Raw genomic sequence first — 23,916 nt, forward strand, 5'->3', positions numbered from 1 at the left:
CACACATACAAATACACTACTTTCACCCTTTAATTCAAGGGCTTTAGCAAAAGTTTTGGATTAACTGTTTAGGAATTACAGGAATTTACACATGTTAGTCCTCCCCTCAATTTTCAGAGGCTCCAGAATTATCGAGCTTCTACAGGGAGTGCAGAATTATTAGGCAAATGAGTATTTTGTCCACATCATCCTCTTCATGCATGTTGTCTTACTCCAAGCTGTATAGGCTCGAAAGCCTACTACCAATGAAGCATATTAGGTGATGTGCATCTCTGTAATGAGAAGGGGTGTGGTCTAATGACATCAACACCCTATATCAGGTGTGCATAATTATTAGGCAACGTCCTTTCCTTTGGCAAAATGGTTCAAAAGAAGGACTTGACAGGCTCAGAAAAGTCAAAAATAGTGAGATATCTTGCAGAGGGATGCAGCAGTCTCAAAATTGCAAAGCTTCTGAAGCGTGATCATCGAACAATCAAGCGTTTCATTCAAAATAGTCAACAGGGTCGCAAGAAGCGTGTGGAAAAACCAAGGCGCAAAATAACTGCCCATGAACTGAGAAAAGTCAAGCGTGCAGCTGCCAAGATGCCACTTGCCACCAGTTTGGCCATATTTCAGAGCTGCAACATCACTGGAGTGCCCAAAAGCACAAGGTGTGCAATACTCAGAGACATGGCCAAGGTAAGAAAGGCTGAAAGACGACCACCACCGAACAAGACACACAAGCTGAAACGTCAAGACTGGGCCAAGAATTATCTCAAGACTGGTTTTTCTAAGGTTTTATGGACTGATGAAATGAGAGTGAGTCTTGATGGGCCAGATGGATGGGCCCGTGGCTGGATTGGTAAAGGCCAGAGAGCTCCAGTCCGACTCAGACGCCAGCAAGGTGGAGGTGGAGTACTGGTTTGGGCTGGTATCATCAAAGATGAGCTTGTGGGGCCTTTTCGGGTTGAGGATGGAGTCAAGCTCAACTCCCAGTCCTACTGCCAGTTTCTGGAAGACACCTTCTTCAAGCAGTGGTACAGGAAGAAGTCTGCATCCTTCAAGAAAAACATGATTTTCATGCAGGACAATGCTCCATCACACGCGTCCAAGTACTCCACAGCGTGGCTGGCAAGAAAGGGTATAAAAGAAGAAAAACTAATGACATGGCCTCTTTGTTCACCTGATCTGAACCCCATTGAGAACCTGTGGTCCATCATCAAATGTGAGATTTACAAGGAGGGAAAACAGTACACCTCTCTGAACAGTGTCTGGGAGGCTGTGGTTGCTGCTGCACGCAATGTTGATGGTGAACAGATCAAAACACTGACAGGATCCATGGATGGCAGGCTTTTGAGTGTCCTTGCAAAGAAAGGTGGCTATACTGGTCGCTGATTTGTTTTTGTTTTGTTTTTGAATGTCAGAAATGTATATTTGTGAATGTGGAGATGTTATATTGGTGTCACTGGTACAAATAAATAATTGAAATGGGTATATATTTGTTTTTTGTTAAGTTGCCTAATAATTATGCACAGTAATAGTCACCTGCACACACAGATATCCCCCTAAAATAGCTAAAACTAAAAACAAACTAAAAACTACTTCCAAAAACATTCAGCTTTGATATTAATGAGTTTTTTGGGTTCATTGAGAACATGGTTGTTGTTCAATAATAAAATTATTCCTCAAAAATACAACTTGCCTAATAATTCTGCACTCCCTGTATATTGAGGCTGTCAATCAGTTTCATGGCGGCTGAGGACTTTTACTTTTTACTTCACAACAAATGAAGCGTATAGATAAAGAGATGAATTTCCATTTATAGGTAACTAAATATGAGACCGAAATAAAGGGCAGTTCAACTGAAAGAGGTTTTCATTTGGCTGAAAAATCAAAATAAAGCTATCACATACACAGCAGAAACATCAGTAGTAGCCCCAAATCAATAATCTGTTGCACTGTTAAAAAGAACAAATACACTGACGAGCTAAGTAAAAATGTCTGAAAGACCACAGAAGATGTTAAAGTAGCTAAAGTTCATGAGGGCAGAATTATTTCGATGGTTAACAAAAACAACTTCACAACATCTAACCAAGTCAGCACACTTATGAGGAGGCAGACATATTGTTCAAATTTACAATCAAAAGAGGCTTTCAGGAATGAAAAACACAGAAAGTTTATCATGAGGTGCTTGTTACAGATTAGACTTTGGCAGAAAACATCTAAAAGAGCCTTCACAGTTCTGGAAAATTCTATGAACAGATGAAAACAAGATGAACTTGTACAAGAATGATACAGAATACCACATTACCTTCAAACATGATCGGGATGTTATGGCATGTGCATATACCTTTGCACCTTTGCAGCTATAACAGCTTCAGCTCTTCTGGGAAGACTTTCCACAGGTTTAGTAGTGTTTATGGGAAATTTTGACCATTTTTCCAGAAGTACATCCATGAGGTCTGCCTCTCAGTCTCTGCTATAATTCATCCCAAAGGTGTTTGATTGTGTTGAGGTCAGAAGAGTCAACTTCTTCCACACCAAACTCGCTCTATAATCTCCCCTCTACCAAACTTTAGACTTGGCACAATGCAACCAGACAAGTACCGTTCTCCTGACATCCACCAAATCCAGAATCATTCATCAGATTGCCATATGGATAAGCATGAATCGTCTATGCTCTAGAGTCCAGTGTGTGCTTTATACTACTGAATCTGACGGTTTGTTGTGTTTGGTGATGTAAAGCTTGGACGCAGCTGCCTGGTCATGAAAACCCATTGTATCAAGGTCTGGCTGCACTGTTCTTGACATAATCTAAAGGTCAAATGAAGTTTGGAGGACTATAGCGGTTGATTCTTCAGAAAATTGGCAACGTCTGTGCTCTATAAGCCTCAGCATCCACGGAACACACTCTGTGATTTTACATGTCCTACCACTTCATAGTAGAGTTGCTGTCATTTCCAGTCGTTTCCACTTTGTTATAACACCACTAACAGCTGACTGTGGAATATTTAGCAGCAAGGACATTTCACGACTGGACTTGTTGCACAGATAGCATCCTATGACAGGACCACCCTGGAACTCACTGAGCCCCTGAGGATGACCCATTCTTTCATAAATGCAGTCTGCATGAATAGGTGGCGAAATTTATAAACCTGTGGCCATACAATTGATTTAAACACCTGAATTCAATGATTTGGATGGGTGACTGAATGCTTTTGGCAGTATATTTTATACAGATAGCACTATAACTGGTTTACTAGCGTTCACTGATACTATGACTGCTTATAGAAGCTGCAGGATGAATGGTGACGTGTACAGAGTTACACTCTCTGCCCAGATTCAGACAAATGCTACAAAAGTGATCAGAGAGCTCTCCACAATGATCCAAAGCACACTACAAAAACAACCCAAGAATCTCAAGGCAAAGGAATGATATTCTTTCGTGGTTGAGATAGTCATTGGGGTCAAGTACTCCCTTACCACTCAATTAGTTCAAATGTATTAAACAGAACACAAAATTGGACCTCTGCTGTCTTTGCACGAGTACAAATCAGAAGTACAAGCCAGCTTGCCATATAGGGGACATTTTATTGCACAATGAAAGTTTTGAAAACCTCCTTTCTTAATGAACTGCACAATGAAGGCACACTTCAGTAACATTCCCTGATTGAGCAAAACACAAACAGAAGGTAAAACAACAAAGGCACGAGGAAGGCTGCAGGTATGGCATATGAAACCTTTATAAATCTTCACTGATGATCATTTTTTCTTTCTTTCTTAGTGTGGCACCACATAGCCTTACGCTCACAGCACAGTGCAGTTAATGTTTTGGCTGGAGAGACACGAGCTGTGAATGTAGCGCCGTGAAGTCACAAGAAAATTAAAATATGCGCTTTTTTTAATTCAGGTTTGTTAAATATATATGTGCCTTCGAGTGAACTGCTGCTGTTGGTTTTAATTTGAAAACTCTTGACAAACTGAAATGCTGTTTGGCAGTTACAAAATTGGCTCACAAAGTCAAATTCTTGTTAGTCCTGAAGCAGGAAGTTGTATTTTCCAAAGTCGACCTCATCAGGCATGACGAGCATATCTTCCCTAGCTTTGGCCAGCTTTTGTCGTAAGAACTCTCGTCTCTCTATCCACTCCTGGAGCTCCTCCGGGCTATGGGCGTAGTCACAGCATGCACCATCAGGACAGCTGCCATCCAACCTGTCAGTTATTAAATAAAACACTATGCTGTGAGCTTTACTTTAACTAAACACTACCATACGATTTAGTCCACTCACTCAGCAGACTTTATAACTTAATCTTTGCTGGATGATAAAGTGTGAGAGTCCTTCTGTATGTTAGGACCTGGATACTTCCTGCACACAAGTGACCTACAGCTCTGTACTGCCCCCAAACGCCTCATATCCTGTGCTGCACAGTTTGTTACAACAGCTCAGGTTTTGCAAACTGGTCATGTGATTTACACCTCACACAGTGGATCTATTATTCTCACTTATGTTCACTCTTAAACTGTACTGAGGTAGTTTTGCATGATTTGCAGTTCACAGTGGACTTAGTGCAGCCCGTCAGTTTCTTCTGTCTGAAACAAGCAGTTTTAGCTCCTTTCATCCTCAACTTAAGCCAGCTTTTTCTCTGATTGGCTGTCCATCATAAACAGTGGGTGGGGCCTCTGTGGTCACAGTCACATATGTGTCCCTGAGATGAGCATAATAGCTCACTTTTATTCATTGTCTGCATGTACAAACTGATCCAGGAAAATTTCTTACTTGGAGCACAGTTCAAAGCGTGTACCCGGGAAGCGGTAGCTCCACGTCAGAGCTTCATCTTCTCCCTCGCAGCTGAACACTCTGTCCTTGTGCTTCTCGGTGGAAATGTGCTGCTGCCACTGCCGCTCGCTGTTACTGTGTTTGCCACACAGGCGGCAGTGAAAGCCACTCTAAAATAAAGACGGGAAGAAATACTCTCATCTTTTCTTACTAACTGAAAGAACAATATGGGAGTTTTAAGATTTTCAGACTTTTGCTTTGTTGAAACAAAGAGAGAAAAGTGAAACCCACCATTGGCTCAGCATAATCAGTGGGCATAGTGATGTATTTTTCCTCAGGGCTGGGCTGGTTGACCGTGGATCCATCTGCTTGACGATTATAACCGCTTAATTCCAGCCACATGTCATACATCTGCTGCATGTCTTTCACTACAGGCACACAAACATCAGATCACTGAGAGGACATTCAGTGAGTGGACCTCTTCTCGTACAAACTGCACTTCCCTCCTCATGCAGATAAGAAGTGCTTCCTTTATTTTTCCAATCAAACCAAATAGCGTTGGCTGCTTTTAGTAACTTACAGTCATTATTTTTCATATACATCCACATGTCCTTCTCCTCTGGGCTGTGAGCAAAGGTGCAGACCCCAGAGTAGCTACATTTCCTCTTCTCCAAAATCTGTGCACACATCTGTCAGGAGAAAGCATCACGCTGTTAAACACCGATCGCAGACGACGCCCTTCCCCATCATTTGAAATATCAACACTAGAGCCTGCCCGGACAATAATAGCTATTCGCTGATATATCGGTATCAGAATTTATAATGACTGACAAGCAGTGTTGGGAAGGTTACTTTTAAAATGTATTCCATTACAGAATACAGAATACATGCCCCAAAATGTATTCTGTAACGTATTCCGTTACGTTACTCAATGACAGTAACGTATTCCGACCGGTGGCACTGACGTCACATCTTATGAAGACTCTAGAGCGGCTCTTCCTCAACCTCCTCCGACCACAGGTACAACATGCCCAGGACCCACTACAGTTTGCATACAAGGCGGGTGTCGGAGTGGAGGATGCCATCCTGTACCTCCTACACAGAGCCCACTCACACCTGGATGGGGGAAAAGGCACGGTCAGGATCCTGTTTCTTGACTTTTCCAGTGCCTTTAATACCATCCGGCCCTGTATGCTTCAGGAAAAACTGAACAGGATGGAGGTGGACCCCTGCCTGGTCGCTTGGATCTCCGACTACCTCACCGACAGACCACAGTACGTCAGGCTGAAGGACATCACGTCTGACACTGTGGTCAGCAGCACAGGAGCACCACAGGGAACTGTGCTGTCCCCTCTTCTCTTCACCCTGTACACCTCTGACTTCTGCCACAACTCTGAATTATGCCACATTCAGAAGTTTGCAGACGACACAGCCATCATGGGGTGTATCTGGGATGATCAGGAAGAAGAGTACAGAAGTCTGGTGAGGAACTTTGTCGCATGGAGTCACACAAACCACCTGCAACTCAACACCTCAAAGACTAAGGAACTGGTTGTGGACTTCGGGAGGTCTAGAGCAGGTCCACTGCCGGTTCAGATAGAGGGGGAGGAGGTGGAGGTGGTCAACAAGTACAAGTACCTCGGGCTGTGGGTGGACAATAAACTGGACTGGTCATGCAACACAGAGCACTTGTATAAAAAAGCCCAAAGCCGACTGTACTTCCTCAGGAGGCTGAGGTCTTTTAACATCTGCAGGAAGCTCCTGAGGATGTTTTACCAGTCGGTGGTTGCTGGAGTACTTTTCTATGCTGTGGTGTGCTGGGGGAGCAGCACAGCAAAGAAGGACTCATCCAGGCTGGAGAAACTGATCAGGAGGGCTAGCTCTGTGGTCGGCATGAAGCTGGACACTCTGGTGACAGTGGCAGAGAAAAGGACATTAAAGAAACTGATGGACATTATGGACAATGCCAGGCATCCTCTGCACACGGCCATTAACAACCAGAAGAGTCTGTTCAGTGACAGGTTGCTTCTCCCAAAGACAAGAACTAACAGACTTAAAAACTCCTTTGTCCCACACGCCATCAAACTGTTTAACTCCTCTCTGGAGGGGAGAGGGAGGGGAAACAGGAGGACAAAGGAGGGGGGAACAACTAAGCTGTAGTGCCTCTTCACCTCACTGTGCAATACCTTTTGTGCAATACTTTTGTAAATAGTCAACGGTGCAATAGACCTCAATACTTGAAATATGCAATTCACTTGTATTTTTATTTTTATTCCTATTTATTCTATTTATCCCCTTCGTATATTTTATTTATAGTCTCTGTATTTATATATATATATATATATATATATATATATATATATATATATATATATATATATATATATATATATATATGTGTGTGTGTGTGTGTGTGTGTGTGTGTGTGTGTATTATATATATATATATATATAATATTCTGTAACTCTGTAACTTCTGTCGGTGCTGTGCTTTTTTGGAAATCGAATTTCCCAGAGGAACCCACCCGAGGGATTAATAAAGTTCTATCTAATCTAATCTAATCTAATCTATTCTGAATACTTTGGATTACTTAATATATTATCATGCTTTTTACAACAACGTGAATGTACTATTGCTGTGTGATTTATTACTGTTACTGAAGGTCCGCGACTCCGAACTGTAGTAAAGGGACCTCTGACTAATACGGCGGGGTCCCTGTCGGCTCGTAGCCGAAAAATAGCTTTACTTTGTTGTGTGGGTCAACTTTTCTTGCGAGAGACAGAGAGAGGCGTTGAAAGACTGCTCCAACGGAACTTATTGTTTTCGGAGGAAAACACGAACACGGTGTACAGTCGAGTCTTAATAGCTTACTTACAGCTGGGCTTGTCAGGCACTCTTCTTGGCTGAAGTGGTTATTATTATATTTACATGCTTCCAGCTCCCGTTTTTCCTCGATGACAACTCGTACCTTTCCACTCCCCTTTTTCTCCCTCCTCGCGCTCACAGACCCATAACGTGTATGGCAGTCCATTCTCCCTGCAACACGGACTACACTGCCCATGATGCTACATTCTTTAGAGCTATGCTTGTAGCATTCTGCCTGTTAGCTTAGCACAACAACAACAACAACAACGAAAAGGCGCTCTCTCACCCAGGAAACACACAGTCGCAGAGAGAGAGAGCGTCACCCTGTAACCATGGCAACCGTAGCGCTGCCGCCTGGAACAACAGAACGTAGCTGTCAAACAAAACCCAAACAGTCCTGACCCGCGACAATATGAAACAGGAAAGTACCGCAGTGTAATCCATTTATTTCAACAAAGTAACTGTATTCTGAATACCACCTTTTTAAACGGTAACTGTAACGGAATACAGTTACTCATATTTTGTATTCTAAGTACGTAACGGCGGTACATGTATTCCGTTACTCCCCAACACTGCTGACAAGTGAAATTTTAAGAAATTAAGCAGTGATGGGGGAACACATTACTGTTCAACCAACAACGCACAGTGCCATTTGTGAGACAAAGTATCCAACTTCTCTACTGGAACGCTACAAATGCCACCAAATAATGTAACAAAGATGAGGGAAGTCCTCATTTGTATCAGTGCAGGGATGATGTCTATGATGCAAGTCCTTGGTTTAAATGCCTTCTGCTTTAAAGTGCAGACTTACATAATACTGTGCAGGGAGATCCTTGGCGTGTGGCAGTGGTCGCACCTGAACCCATTTACTTCTCTCTTGGGACTTGACCAGCAGCACTCGCCTGTCTTTAGTCCACCTGAAGGTGACGACAAAAACGTTGTAAATATGCTCCGTGCTTTGGCGGATTTATCTGGTGAGGAAGAGAAAAGCTGTAAAGGGTCCATTTAGGTGCCTTTGTAAGAGCAGTGCATCTGCAGTTAAACAGCACTTTCTGTTTGATTGCAGTGACAGACATTGAGGGATTATCATTCGATTGGTTGGTGAAACAATTCTTCAACACAAAATGCCCAGCGGGGTGTTTTGACTGCTCGGCATTTTAAAATTCATGTAACTCTGTTAGATTAAAAGTCCAACATCTCTTATTTATGACTTTTTTAATAGTTTTTTTTCTTCATATGGTGAATTTTGCCGCGTGTGGGACAAAAAGAAAAGAAAACATGGACTGTGTGATAAACTTTCACTGTTGTACTTTAAAATAATGTATTTATTAAAATGTGTGCTGCTTATTAGCAAACTCTATATATTTTACCTTTATGATCTAAAATGAAATATTAAAAATCACTGCAAAATGAATAAAAATCCTAAAACTTAACCTTAAATGCTTTAAAAAAAATTAAATATTTCTTATATGAGAAAAATGAGCTGAATGACTTCCTTGTTATTGATGCTGTTGTTGCAAGACGTGGTCAAAGCGACCCCCCCTGGTGGTTCTACTGTTAAAATTGAAATACAAGAGAAGTCGCTGCAGTGCAAAAAGTGTTTCTCTTTCAGTGATTCATTCATTCATTCATTCATTGCCAGACACACCCTGGAGGGAAAAATCACATAAGGTCAGGAGGTCTGAATACAGTTTAATTGGCTGTGTTGAGGTGCACTGGACAATGATTAAGTTTTAATCACTGAAGTGATCGCCTAATATGACATAATATTATAAAATATTAAAAATAAAACTCTAGACTCGTACAGGAACTGAGCACCTGTATTCACTTTACTCACGCATGTCTAGCTTTAGCACCGCAGTGCTTGAGGCCTTTGTCTGGCTCACTGATCAGGCCGTCCAACCAGCACTGACAGCAGGCAAACTTCATCCGCATGTTAAGACTCTTCCCAGCACCTCCTCCCCCTCCTGGTTTGCTCCCACCTCCTTCAAAAGGCACCTGTTTAAATTTAAATGACAAAAAAGGGACGTTCGTCCACAGATGAAATGTTAAATAAAGTCACAGGCTGCTGGATGGAAGTCTGCATTTAGTATCAGCAGTAACGCAAACGCACACACATTGTCGGGCCACTACAAGCATACTGATGATAAGTATGACCGTCCTCATATCAAAATCTACTGAATGGTTGACAAGATGAAACATTCACCTTACAGAGCATCATCTCTCCAACACATATTTACAGTAATAACAGTAACATTAAAGAAGAGCCAGACTGGAACGGGTTAGTAAGAAAAATACTATTTCTATAAAAGTGATCATCACAATGCTTCTTACTCTGTTTCCTTTCTGTTTGCTTGAGTTTTGCTCCTGCTTGTCATGATACTTTGCGGATATTCTCACAATCTCATCAGGGCTGACACCTGAAAATAAAAATGCATAAAGAAGGAGAACGATTACAGGACAACAGTGCACTTTGATGGACTTTTTGAATGAATATTGTGGCAGTGAATGTTTTCCACAGTGGAAATACTGGCAGATCGCGATGGATTTTCTGTCATCGATGAATGAAATTAACTGTTTATTATTTCTATTTATAGTATAGATCATTTTCATTGAGTACAATTCTTCAGTGCAACTTAATTTTCACACTGCTACTACATCACTGCTGTAAATGGCATACTAAGGAGGAGTGATGCTATATAAATGATGAATTAAACACTTACTACTAAAACATAATAGTGTGACATTATTATAAAGCACAGGTTTGGTTCAGATCATTTCAGCACACAAGCTCTCAATCTGTTGTTCTAAGTTTGATCTCAGTAATTAACAGTACTATGACAACAGTAAAGCAAAGTATTTGTCAGGCACCTGTTTCTCTCTGCACCTTCCAGGTTTTGAGCTCGATAACAGAGTGGGCGTAGTGGCAGTTGTCCTCTCTGACACAGCCGTACCGGATGGCTTGGTTGCACAGATCCATGTGACACAGGATGCTCAACGGGCGAACCTTCTTGTAAATCACATTGTGGGTCCTCACCACGAAAGCCAAGCACCTGATGGGCACAGAGGGAAAAAGAAAGCGTGATGGAGACAGATGAGAAGGCATACGGAGCAAAGAGTTGGTGCAGGATTAGAAGTGAGAGTGGGTGAGAGAACAAGGACTTGTAATGACCCGTATGTTGTAAGCACACTCACTTATTAGCATCAAAGTTGTGGCGAACATCCAAGTTAGAGCAGATGGTCTGATCGTCTTGGAAGCGCTTACTGATTATTCTCGGTTTACTGTCATAGCACGCCTGGAGAGACACGGCAGGAAGACGAAGATTTTGAAAGGAAAGGAAGAGAGACCGGTGACGGAAACAAAGGGAGAAAGATGGAGAAGATCATCTTAGAAATGAAATGAACATTTGTCGTGATGGAAGCGTGCTACATCCAGACACAAATATTACAAACATAGTGTGCATTGGCTAACATACAGTCAGCAGTTTACATCCACTTATCGTTGGATTTAACTGCATTGTCTTTGAACTCCCCTTTTTTCAAATTCACACAGGTTTAACATTATACAAATTATAAGTGGTTATATCAATTATTACCACTGATATCTGTGTTTAAATGTCCCTTAGTAAGATGCACCTCAGCCAACACTTTTGATAGCAATCAACAAACTTCTGGCATAATTCTGGTTGAATATTTGAACACTCTTGGAAGAATGGGTACCATAGTTCATTTAAATTGGTTAGTAGCCACACATTTTCAACTCTCATAGTTCAAAAGAACAAATGGAAAGTGGTACTTTTGAAGTTTCCAGATTAAACATTTAAACACAAAACAAATGGAGAAACTCCAGCGTGCATCATGTAAATCTTTAACATTAATCCGATCAGGTTAAAGAGCTTTTATACCCCTGCTCCATTATCAAAGAGAAAAACAGAGATTTCAAATAAACACAGCTCACGTGCACTAACCTGACAGAGGAACATGAACGTGCCTTTGTTTTCCTGTAGGAGGCATATGATGCTGCTCACGGGGTCCAGTTTAAAAGCTTTTGTGCCAAACAGTCGGGTTCTGTCCAGCCTCCCTTTCTTCTCCTCTGTCCAAACATCGATCTCCATCTGGTTGTAGGCAAACGTGCATTTCTCTCCATACTTACACACACCCAGCTCTCCAGACTTCAGCAACTCTGGAAATATAAGAAAACACACATTTCATTCACATAAGCGCACTAAGTATGCGAGTTTTACTGCCTTCCTTCTTTCACTGCACAGAAATTTGAAGTGTAGTAACAGGCACACACACAGTATTCGTGTGCAATCCACAGCTGGCTCATTCTCAACTCTCTGCAGCAAATTAACAGAAAATCTGAACAATTTTCCCCAAATTTATCACATTTTTCAATGTTTTCAAAACATGCTCACCTGGTTAGGGAATATGGAAACAAGAAACACTGAGTCCTTAAAATATCTCTGGAAGAACCAACTGTGCTCTGGGGTGACTTTGAAAACTAAAACGACTGTAAGCTCTAATCTATTCCCGTATATTTGGAAAGACATGGTGATGAGTCAGCTGCTCTTGAACTTCAGGAACTGGTCTGACTGAAGGAATTTAGATGACTTGGATGTAGTTACTGAAAATGTTCTGCCTGAATATTACCACCCTTGTTTGTTTCTGGCACAGGAAAAATAATTTTATTGATGTTTCAGGCTTTACTCACAATGAAGTTTATAAATTTTTGATGTTTTTAGACATTTTTCAAATCAACTGTATGTTATGTGGCTTGTGTGGGGTTTTTCTGTGTGTATTTGTATGTGTGTTACTAGTTTATACAAGTCTTGGCCAGAACAGGACAGGTCAGAAATTTTGAAAGTCAACAGTCATATTTTCCTGGTTAAATAAAGATAAATAAATACATAAAATGTGTATTAAAATATTCTTCTCTCTTCCAATAGACTGGTCAGACAATTAAGGGAATTGGTATAATAAAATTTTATTAATTGTATTTTTTAATCATAAAAGAAATTAAACTTGATGAATGAAAAAGTGGGAAACTAGTCCCTTATTGTTGATTATCTGGCAACAACTTATAAATGTATGATTGTCACCATTTTCAGACTTTACCATTAAAGACATATTTATCTGCAATAATAAGTAAATAACTACGAAAAATAGAAGAGACTCGTGACCTTGATCTTGAGCTTCTTACCTTTGCAAAGTAGAAATCGCCCACCAAAGGCCTTCAGTATGGGCAGCGGTCGCACTCTGGTCCAGTCTAAAGGGGGGTCGGCTTTTAGTCTGCATAGCAGAATGTCTCTCTTACAGTTGTGGACCAGGTCTGGCTTGTGAACGTAAGTATATATCCCTACACCTGTGAAGGAATTAGTGCACAAATACACAATACATATTGATCAAACATTAAAGAGGAAAACAAGTTCTTTTAAAGTTCCACTGAGAACAGCAGGGCATCAAACTTCCCACACTGTAAAACCATCACCAGCTGATAAGCAGCAGGACCATTTTGATGTCACTCAAATCCTACCATACCTTCTCGAGGGTAGCAAGCAAAGCAGGCCTGCAGGAACTCATGGGTGGAGGACAGAGGGTTATACACTGCACCCGGCCTTTGGTTTTCCTTCGCCTTTGTTTCCAAGGTAAGAATAAGACATCAGTTAATGCTAAGGAAGATACAAGGAAAGAAAACGTAACACAAGCCTGATCATCAGTCTTACTTTGTAATGATTTTTTGGAGATCGCATTACTGGAGCCGCAATACTATGAGAGCCTGAGATACCTGAGGAGCAAGGAGAGAACATAAATTATGAACTGCATGAGGTAAAAGGGCTGAAGCACCAACCTCAGACGCTAAAGGGGAGCTGGCCACTTCATTAGGTACAACTGTTCAGCTGCTCACTAATGTCAATATTTATCATATAATCACACGGCAGAAACCTGATGCATTTAGGCTCACAGACATGGCTGAAGTTCAAACTCAGCTTTAGGATTTAAATGTGGCAGGTTTGAATGTTTCAGAATCAGCCGATCTGCTGGGATTTTTCTATGCAACCATCTGTAAGGTTTACAGAGAGTGGTATGAGAAAGAGATAACATCCGGCGAGCAACAGTTCTTTGGGAGAAAATGCTTCGTTAATCCCTGGGGAGAATGGTCAGACTGCTTCAGTTATTACTAAATAATAACTGTTCTTCAGCCTTTCTGAATATCTTTAAATGGGCATGTGAATCATACAAATCGGTGTATATCGGTGGATGTTTGAGCAAAAAAGCATCCCTTATAATAAGCCAGATATAAATCATAGTCACCTGCTGAGTTGAAATCGGAGAGCGAGTCCAGGCCAGACCCCCCGACTAAGACTGCTGACGAAACTACTCTAACACCCTCTATCGAGGAAAATGAGTCCAAGGAATCAAGGGAGTCAAGCCGGTCCATGGATCTATTCCTAATTTTAGAGACATGATCGCCCTGGCTGCTTGGATTAGAGAGTGTCTCTAAGGGATCTAGTTCATCTAGCAGCTCATCAAGAGACTTTTCTCCTACATCCAGCTCTGTTTTGGCCTCGATAACTTCTTCAGCAGCAGCAGCCCTCGGCATCTTATCCAAGGCGTCATCGAGAGAATCGAGGGAATCGAGGGAATCAAGACCGTCCAGACCGTCCAGCTTCGTAGGGGTCAGTAGTAAGTTTGAAGCATCTGCAACACCACCTTTTTCAGAGGTCGAGAGGTCGTCTAGGATATCCAGTGTAGCAGCTGAGGTGCCGAGCCCAGAACCAGAAAAGGAGTCCAAGGAGTTGAGTTGGTTAACGGCTGAGCTGAAAAAGGCCGGGGGTAGTTGGGGTGTCGGTGCGGGCAGGACAGATGGGCCTCTTTGTGTGCAAGTGGATGTCCCGCTGGGCACTGAGAATACGTCCTGTCAAGAAAGGAGGCAGGATGTAAAAAAAAAACATGCCTCAACTGGATAATTAAACATGAAAGTTGGAATGGATGCTGGCCGACACAGCTGGTAAATAACCCATATACAATACTGCATTAATCAATATTTTGGCCTAAGTAATGGATCAATAAAACCACTATGCACAAAGGGGAATCACCTGACTCTATAAAGTCCTTGATGCCTATTAGCTTGTTAGTTTTACTTCATCATTTCTGTCCCCAAGTTATGTTAGCAACTACTACTGTTTTGACAGCTTGTTTCTAATCTTCCAAGCAGGGGTGTGTTTAAAAGGAGGCATAAAGTGGCCCTGCTTGCCCCTGAAATATAATTTCTTCCCCATCTAGATACTGGAGGTTAGAGAAGGGGGTTGCTTTGATTGACAGGTATCCTGGCACAGAGATTGTAGCAGATTGGTGTCTTCTAATGCATTTTGGAGCATTTTAAATTGAATTATTTGTTGAAAAATATATCCTACTGCGTGATACAAACTATCCAAGATGTTTAGCTGAGTGAAATTATACTATTTTAGTAACCTGTTACTTAGAGCCAGTTAGGAGATGTGTGACTGGGAGTTGCACCCATGCAGTTTATTGATGAGGCTTGCAAGCATTAGCAGATATCTTACAGCCCAACAGATATATTCACAAAAACATATATTATATATTGGACAAAATGAGCTTTTTGCTGGTATATCAGCATCAGCACCTACAAACCCCCCAACAAGATTCTGAGAAACGCCTTTCGAACATGTTATAATTGCCAATGTTGTCCACCAGAGGGCACTCTGCAACTTTCCAAATGTATTGGCAATAAGTTTGGAATGGCACATCCTCAACAACCTGCCAATCCAAGCAGAGCATAAACTAATAATCCATGTTTTGTTGTGACAATAAAACAAGATTATTTTTAAACAGTACTGACATAAATAACTACAAATAACAAAAGTTAGGGAGATCTGTTGATATTTTGTGTGTCTGTAAGAAAACCACTGACACTGAATCTTCCAAAACAAAAAAATATGCCTGTGTTCAGTAGACTCTTCTTTAATTTCTAAGTATTGTTGCATTTCACTCAGACCTCATCAAGGACTCACCATACTTTGCCTTGAAAGAGGTAAAAGGTAAACAGAATTCCCTGTGTTGGGTGAGCTGCTCAAAACAAGAAGTAAACCGTGTCTGATTTTCACTCAAATGAAACATTTGAGCACTTATATCACTCAAACATCATCTTCCATCATCAGCAACAAAAGTTAGTCCGCTGTTCTGAAAGGAAAAAAAAACACAGCACTTGGAGTTTACCTCAGCTGTTTCCGGCTCAGTAGAAACACAGTCCAGCAGACTGTCTATGTCATCTCCCATCAGCTCGGAGTCCTCGATAGTGCCCGACCTTTCAGGTACTGCAGAGTTAGTAGGTGTGCTGCAGCTGGTAGGTGTGGAAGGAAATGAGGACTGAGGCACGCTGGGGAAGTTGACTAAAAAGGAACAGAAGTGCATTTACTTGGACCATTCTTGTGTTTGTGTACAAAATGATCAAGAACAGAGAGTAACAGAGCCACAAATGTCAAAATTCCCACCTGGTGCAACGCCATTACCATTTTCTACATTACCGCCTGACATCTGGAGAGAAGAACATAAATCGCTGTCAGATTTTTGATAAAATGACTGTGTCCTGTCTGACTATGACTAAGCTGAAGGCTGATAAAGTCCTACAACCCACAATGAACCAGATTTAAACATTTACACACCTTTGCGCTGACGTAAGGTTTTCGAATCTTCAGTCCTAGATGGTTTGCCAGTTCCTGTGCGAGCTCATTCACCTGTTGGTCCTGCCAACAGGTAAACGAATGGATTTACTGATATGCTCCAAGCTACAATTAACATATATGCGATGAACAACACCGAGACTGAGACACAGATAAGTTTATCTCATCTTGTTAAAAAGTATTCATCGTTTCAGTTATGGAAAAAAATGCATTCCTTCGATTGGATGCCTTCATTTTTTTTAAAATAAAAATTAAATGAATAGAAATGCAGACAACTGATTAAATTTTACTAAACATGAATGAAAAAAGGAATGTGATGAAATCTCTCTCCTGACCTCCTCCATACACATTAACAGGGATTTAAAGATGCAGCAATTTTCTTCCACTTACATCCTGGACACCAGTATGTCACAGGGCTAAGACTTGGGGACATCTCTCAGGTCCTGTGTCGTTGCTAGTTGTTAATTAGCAAAATTTGGGAATCACCTTGTTGTTATTTTATTTTCACTAAGAATTGGGGATGTGTTTTTGTGACAGGCTGTAGTTACAAAGTGTCTGAAGATACTATTTAAAATTCATTATTTGCTAAGGTCAAAGGAGCTTGCAAAGAAAAGCGTCTGGACTTCTTTAAGTTACTTGAAGACGTTTCACCTCTCATCCAAGAAGCTTCTTCAGTTCTAAGGTCAAATGGTGGAGAGTCCCAGATATAAACCTAGTGGGAGTATCCCCCCACAGAGGGACAAAAGGACCCCCTGATGATCCTCTAATCGCCTGAGCCAAGGTGTGAAACTGGGTGTGGGTCCCAATCAGCCAGAGTTTCGGGTGAGTTCATTGTGAAACCTGGCCCCACCTTATCATGCGAATTCCTGAGATCAGGAATCCCAGGCGTCTGGGAAGGGATCTCAAAACTGGATTATAAATGGCAGAGAGTTGGTGTGACTTGGATGACTGAGAACCTTCACAGACATTATTTGCTAAGTTTCTTGTTATATAAAGACACAGCCCTGGTTCATCCTTTGATGAACCTTAAGTGCCTTTCTTATGCTTGACTGATTCATAGATCAGTGTTCAGTGGCGTAACAGTAATAAGGAGTGGCTCAAGATGTTTACACTGTACTGTATCTTGCTTCTACAAATCAGTGCTGCTGCTGATTTAACCAACAGATTTATATACAGTTCTTACTGAAAACTTTTTATAAGACTAGGGCTGGGCCATATTATACCGTTCACGGTAATACCGGTATAATGTTAGGCAACGATAGGAAAATGAAATATCGCGATAGAATATGAATGGAACGCGCATGCGCAGTGCTTTTGTTTTCATACGCACATGGCCGATTGTTGAGTGAAACAGATGAACCAGAATTGGTTTGTACAAATGGTGCAACTTCAGTGATGTGGAACTGGTTTGGTGTTTGTCCGTCAGATACACGACAAAGCACATTTTTTTGCAGAACATGCAAGCGGCCATCGTTATTGTCGGACTAAGATGCTCTTAAATCTGGGAGTAATCTGGGTCCTAAACTCCGTATTCTTCAGGTCAAACAACACTGCAGCATCACTGAGAGTTAAAAACTGTCTAAATTCTTTCATCTTTAATAAAACGATCAGCATTGCTGCTTTACCAGGTGTAACTATGAAGTTTAACTTCCAGGCATCCATGAAAACAAAAGTTATTACATTTAACAGAGTTAGAAGTTAGCAGGAAGCTAGCGGAAGTTAGCTCGCTAGTTTCGCTAGTTACCTAAGCATGATATAGCACGTTCTGACTGAGAGATTTCTGAAAAAAATCAAACGTACAGCTCTGCTATCACTTCCAACATAAATGAAGACAGGAAACTAAACAGCAGTGACGTTTGTAGGGTTACTGAAGTTGGGCTAGCTGGTATATAATGATGTGCTACGTGATCGCTAGCGACACAGCTATGTTAGCATAACATAAACAGTGAAGCTGGAGGACGAACGCTAACACTTTTCCACTTATAAAAGTTAACGTTAAGGTTCCTCATGGTTAGAGACAAATGCAATCGCATGGCAGGATGCTGTAAAAGGACCAATCTTCAGTCAGGAGAACAACTGAGATAATCCATCCACAATACGAGGTTAGTCATTAATATACTGCAACAACATGGGAATAGAGCAGCTGCCAGAGAATTCAACATTAATGAATCAATGGTACAGAAGTGGAGGAAGCAAAAAGAATGAGTTTAATAAAGTTTGATTTATCTGACTGCTTCCAATATAAGACTATCAGCATAAACTCTCCCATTTCTGTCCATCCTTCACCTGAGGGTTAATGAGCAGATAGCTGGCGCTGCAATCGTAGGCCTCCTTATACTTTCCAAGCCCCTTCAAACAAAGGGCCTTCTTGTACAGCGCTCTGCGGCTGTCTTTGCACACCTCCAGAGCACTGTTGCAGTCCAGCACACCTTGTTCATACTCCCCCTGTGGAAAACATGAGAGAAACACACAAAAGAAATCAAAGTAATATACCATCAATTCTTTACTTCCTTTTCCCATCTAGCTTTAAGTAAGACTCTACAAGGTGAAGAAATCACAGTCTCTTGGTTTAAACTGTGTGTAGCTGCTATGGAGCACTTCACTGGTATGCAGGTCAAAGGCTCTGCGGCCTTGAATGCAGACAAACACATCTGAATGATTTAGTGATGTTTACATATTAGAGGCAGTAAATCAGAACAGATCTGTTTTTATAAGTGGTTTCATAAATCAAGTGTGAGGGGTGGGAGGTTCAGGATAGCCTCAGTTATATAGAATGGTAAATCCAAGTTATGCGCTACAGGAAGAATAGCCACTACAATGGATTTCTACCTTTTCTTCTTAATACCGCTGTAGGCTTTGTTAAAGATTAAATTAGATGTTCCATGCTCCAGTGTTGCTCAAGCATTTGATTTTTGCATTTTTTTCTTCCAAAAACAGGGATAATTTCCACAAAAGTAGACATCAACTAAATCATCTATTATTAGCCTTTGTAATCACACATGCATAGATTTGGCAATATCTGTGCTGGCTAATGGTAAACACTGCTGGGCTTGGCTGGATATTCGTGGACACGTGCATGTCACAGACCTCTGGGCCGCTACAGTAGCATATTCAAGCAGGACAGCCTGAAACCGCCTGGGCATGAATTTTATTGTGTGTTTGGACCATTTGGAGACCTCTGTTGTCCCCTTAATGATGAATTTTGATACCTCAAAAAATATCAACAAAATGCGGTTTGATGATCCCAACCTGGTTAACACATTCACCTAATGTGTGAAAGACTTCCAGTTAAAGACCAGAAGGAGGCATAAACCCAACAAAAAAAGCTGTGTCGAGAAGGACGTCCAGCATGAAATCTAATCCATCTTCTGTGGTGACACCTTGTGAATAGGGGAGCTACTCAAGACAATCCAGCCACCAGCAGAGAACGTGAGTCTGGAGCACAGTGGAGGAAGAGCCATGGAGTTCATGTTTAAGAATGTTTACAATTGGTTTTTGTTAAAGTAGAAAATATAGATGTTATCAACTAACCACTCAATAGATATTAAAAGCTCAGGTTCAATCAATAATCATTTCAGGTTGATCCACTTTTATGTGGCTCATGCACATTTAGGTGTGGAGGAGAATTCCTCACAAGCGTTTGTTTCAAAATGTCTCAGCTATGGAAAAGAAAAAGAAAAAAAACCCTCACTCCCTTACATAGTGAGGTAGATAAGCCTTATATGTATTACACATGCTGCTATACTAGAACTTCATCGTGAGATCTCACAGCATGAGACGTTAACCTGCCCCACTTCATTCCTATACCCAGAACGCTGCACAGACACAAGATCAAACGTTATCTCACCAAACTGTGGTAGGCAGCCGCCCGGTTGACATACAGGCTCTCGAGCAAAGCTTCGGGGATCTTGATCTCCTCTGTTTCAGCGTAGCATGACACATTCAAGCCTTCGCTGAATTCTTTGACAGCCTGCTCGCACTGGCCATCCCTGAAGAAGGCGTTGCCCTCATCGAGCAGGTTGCACACTAACTGGGTCAGGAAGTCCTGTGAGGAGCAAAAGAAAAGAAAGGAATAACAAGCTTTTTTTTTAACCTATGCGGACCTGCGCTAACGTCTTGTAAGTTACATTATGTTTTTAAGGTCCACCTTAATATTGACATGCACGTATTTACATTAAGGGGGTTAGTATAGTATTTTAATACTATTCTAAGCAGGAGTTTAAACTGCATTAGAAAATGTTGAATGTGTTTACAATTCATTTGGTTTATGTTAAATCATATATAACTTATTATCACTCTTTCTCATATGTAGAGACATTTCTCCAAAATACATTTCACTTTTCATAGAGTTATGGAGTCACTGTGCAAAAATGGCCCATCGGGAATCAATCTGGGTGCTGCTAATCAAATGTAGCTGATTAACTGGTTTTCAGCAAGTGTGAGCAAATCTATAAAAGCAGAAGTTTTGTCAGGTTGCTGGTCTGGATCATTGGACTTCAAAATGCTTTTCCAAACATTTTGAAGTCCATCACTTTGCAGTGAGAAAGATCATTCACAAGCAGGAAAGCTTTAAGATAAATAGTAATCTTCTCAGGAGTGGAAGTCCTGACAACTTCAACCCAAGGTCAGATTGTGCAATGCTCAGAGAAAATACAAAAGCCCCAAGAGTTGCAGCGCAGACTCTACAGGCCTCGGTTCGCACCTTAAATGTTAAAGTTCATGACAGTACAATTAGAAAAAGGTTGAACAACTATGGTTCAGAAGGATCAGAATCACCAGACTGAAGCAAAGTTGTAAAGAAAAGTGGGCCAAAATTCCTCCATAACTGATAAAGTCATACAGAAACCCAGAGCTCCAAGTCATCGCTGCTAAAGGTGGTTCTACAATCATGCTGTGCACTTAGGACTGCACATAACTAGGGCTGCTCAATTAATCGAATTTTAATCACGATTACGATCATTAAAAATGACTGAGCCGATTATTAGCCCCTCCCTCATTTATCCGCGACATCTTAAAGGCCGGTCCGTGAAAATATTGTCAGGCATAAACCGGTCCGTGGCTCAAAAAAGGTTGGAGACCGCTGATTAAGAGGACCCGAGGGAAGCTCGGAAAGCTAAGCAGAAGTTATTTGGAGAGTGACTGCCGTTGGTTGAAAAGAGTTTAAAAAAAAAAAAACTTCAGTGGTGTTGCACACTTTTTTATATAATTTTTTTAAAGTCATTGTTAACCCTTTAAAGCCGGTCAGAGCAGCACGCTCCGTTTTGCGTAACTATTGTTAAATCCCTGTAGAACCTGAACCGTGTAAGCTAGCGCAATAATTTGTTTGCATATGAAACCGGAGGAGTTGTACTTACATCTTATGCCATCAGCTTGTCCTCGGTCACGGTTTCGTTCCACATATAGCTTTGCAAAAATTGCATAAAAAGCGCTTGCAGGAACAAAAACATAATATTCCAGAAACACGCTTTGCCGTTCCTATCAGCTGTTCGTAACACTTCCCACAGTGAAATGATGCACATGCTGTTTTCTTTGCAAATTTGCATCATAGGATTGTTTTTTGTTTTTCCTGCAGTATATAAAAATTGCTGTATCTCCAAAATAAAACTATGAAGACACTCAAAATAAATTTCTTGTGGTGGGAAACTATTTTTTGCAACTTTATTGTATTTAAAGTTTTGAGGGATAAACCTCTTAAATTTCTCCAAGTAGAAATATATGTAAACAAAACAAAAGCGATTTTCAATTTTTTTTGTAGTTTATTGCACTTTTTTGCAATTTATGTAATTACTATGGACTTAATGCATACATATTATTAAAATATGGGCTATAACAGTTGTATTGATGTATAGCAACTTGAAATGCTCCCACAAATGGCACTACAGCATGTAAAAAAAATATATATATATAAGCTCTGGTGGACTTGGTTCTATAGTAGGTCTTAAAGGGTTAAATAAATATCATCAAATAATCGTGATCTCAATTTCAGTGAAAATAATCGTGATTATCATTTTTGCCATAATCGAGCAGCCCTACACATAACCAAGATTAACTACCAATGGTTCATCGCATACTGCTGCATGTTTTATAGAAAATTACTCTGTTTTCTGAGTGCAGAATTATTATATGAAGAGGACTGGGTTCAACTGAAACCCACAACTATAAACAGGATGTTACACAGCAGATGGATCAACACAACCTACAAGACAGCTGCAGAACTCCACAACTTTGCCTTTAGATTTCTGACACTTGCATGAGATGTAACAGAGACAAAGGTGCACTGTTTAATGGTATTCAAGCTGGAACCCCTGAGTCTACAGGTTTCCCTGTGGGGTTTATGCATTGTTCTGGAGGTGTAGAGTGGGGATGTGGTTTGTTTCTTCAACAGTCAACGGTCAATAAACGTTAATAGCGAGCAAACATGGACTGAACTGAGTAATGGGGGAAGATTATAAAGAGTCAAAAGAAAGCTATCCGGCGCTTGATTTTACATAGAGCCAGGAATAGAAAGAAGGAAGGTAGCAAAAAGGACAGAGTGCTTCACACCAAAGCATGCACAGGGCATAAAAAGCAAAAGCACATAACAGCATTAGCACTACCTGATAGCCGTCGGGGTCAGGATAGGCCAGGGAAGACCTAGAGCAGAGGAACTTGTTAAAATCGTAATGACACAGCTAGGCTGTGAGGCGTGAGTAACCCAGGGACAGTTTCACTTTCTGTCTGGGTGCGCTCAGATAAAAATTTAAATGATCTTACTGTATAAAAGCCAGAGCTTTGTTTATCTCCTCCTTGCGTTTCTCTCGGCCAGGGTCCATGCTTGTCCACTGGAGTGGGAGACACACAGACAAACGGAGAGGGATTAGGAGGAAATACCAACTTCAGTGACAGTGGCTGTGACAGTGGGTGTATCAGAGCTACTCTTCGATACACCCGCTTCCTTTGAAAGTAGTCGAAAAGAACTGCAAGCCTCTATAAACACTCCCACATTCAGCCTCATTCACCGTTTATCACTGGCGCAAACATCCAGCACGCGAGGCCGTTTGTGAGACCAGCCTGGGCCACCATCGGACACACCTACCAGTAGAAGAAGAGGAAGCCAGGAAGTTCATTGAGCCGAAGCAAAGTTTAAACGTGTGCCATGCTGTTTCCGGACGAAGACGGAGAGACTTTGACAGGAGCAAACCCCGAGGAGGTTTCGTTTGTAACCGCCCGACACTTCCCTCTCCTCGGATAAGTTTCGATTCTCTGCAGCCTGAGTACATCCAGACAGCTGCAGACCTCCTCCCCGTTACAGGCTGCAGTCACGTGACACGACAAGCGCCCATGCGTCACAAGCGCGCGGCCAACCAGCGCTCAGGTCGTCATCGTGACCCTCGGAGACCTGGCGGCGTTTGTTTAGTGCGGCCTGCGAGGAAGACAGCAGTGCCGTGCTGTTTACATTACAAAAATATTAACTCGATTAATTGGTAGATAAATACAGTGCTGTGCAAAAATTTTGAGCCACCCTTGATTTCGTTTGATTTTGCACAAGCAGTCGGACCTTCTCATTTTTTAAGTGCTCTTGAGCACCAGGTATCCGGGCTTTCTGT

At 41.4% G+C, this 23,916-nt stretch overlaps 1 protein-coding gene across 2 annotated transcripts; it reads right to left on the reverse strand.

Annotated features, from left to right (window-relative positions):
* Positions 1-1,842: 1,842 nt before the first annotated feature.
* On the reverse strand, positions 1,843-23,700 carry LOC113021133 (zinc finger CCCH domain-containing protein 7B-like). 2 transcript variants are annotated; one of them, XM_026165604.1, is made up of 22 exons: positions 23,406-23,700; positions 23,084-23,151; positions 22,927-22,963; positions 20,178-20,375; positions 18,617-18,775; positions 16,313-16,393; positions 16,142-16,184; positions 15,867-16,039; positions 13,941-14,544; positions 13,352-13,413; positions 13,167-13,260; positions 12,829-12,990; positions 11,594-11,808; positions 10,821-10,921; positions 10,497-10,678; positions 9,960-10,045; positions 9,463-9,623; positions 8,437-8,542; positions 5,341-5,449; positions 5,052-5,188; positions 4,761-4,930; positions 1,843-4,194 (listed from the first exon to the last, which is right to left on the reverse strand). In XM_026165604.1, exons 2-22 carry the CDS (start codon positions 23,140-23,142, stop codon positions 4,014-4,016), a joined length of 3,120 nt encoding a protein of 1,039 aa, XP_026021389.1. In that variant the 5' UTR covers positions 23,143-23,151; positions 23,406-23,700; the 3' UTR covers positions 1,843-4,013. The 2 variants fall into 2 exon arrangements, with proteins under 2 accessions (XP_026021389.1, XP_026021390.1); XM_026165605.1 differs by lacking the exon at positions 23,406-23,700 and adding an exon at positions 23,329-23,398.
* Positions 23,701-23,916: the final 216 nt, after the last annotated feature.

This window comes from Astatotilapia calliptera, chromosome 4, assembly GCF_900246225.1.
Source record: "Astatotilapia calliptera chromosome 4, fAstCal1.2, whole genome shotgun sequence".
Taxonomy (NCBI): domain Eukaryota; kingdom Metazoa; phylum Chordata; class Actinopteri; order Cichliformes; family Cichlidae; genus Astatotilapia; species Astatotilapia calliptera.

What these genes read in the sequence shown, in the direction of transcription:
- LOC113021133 (XM_026165604.1), bottom strand. Translation starts at nt 23,142, where the DNA reads ATGGACCCTGGCCGAGAGAAACGCAAGGAGGAGATAAACAAAGCTCTG. An exon ending in GGTGCTAAAGCTAGACATGC is followed by an intron (nt 8,543 to 9,462) that starts GTGAGTAAAGTG and finishes CGTCACCTTCAG; the next exon opens with GTGGACTAAAGACAGGCGAG. An exon ending in CTGATTATGCTGAGCCAATG is followed by an intron (nt 4,931 to 5,051) that starts GTGGGTTTCACT and finishes TCTTTATTTTAG; the next exon opens with AGTGGCTTTCACTGCCGCCT.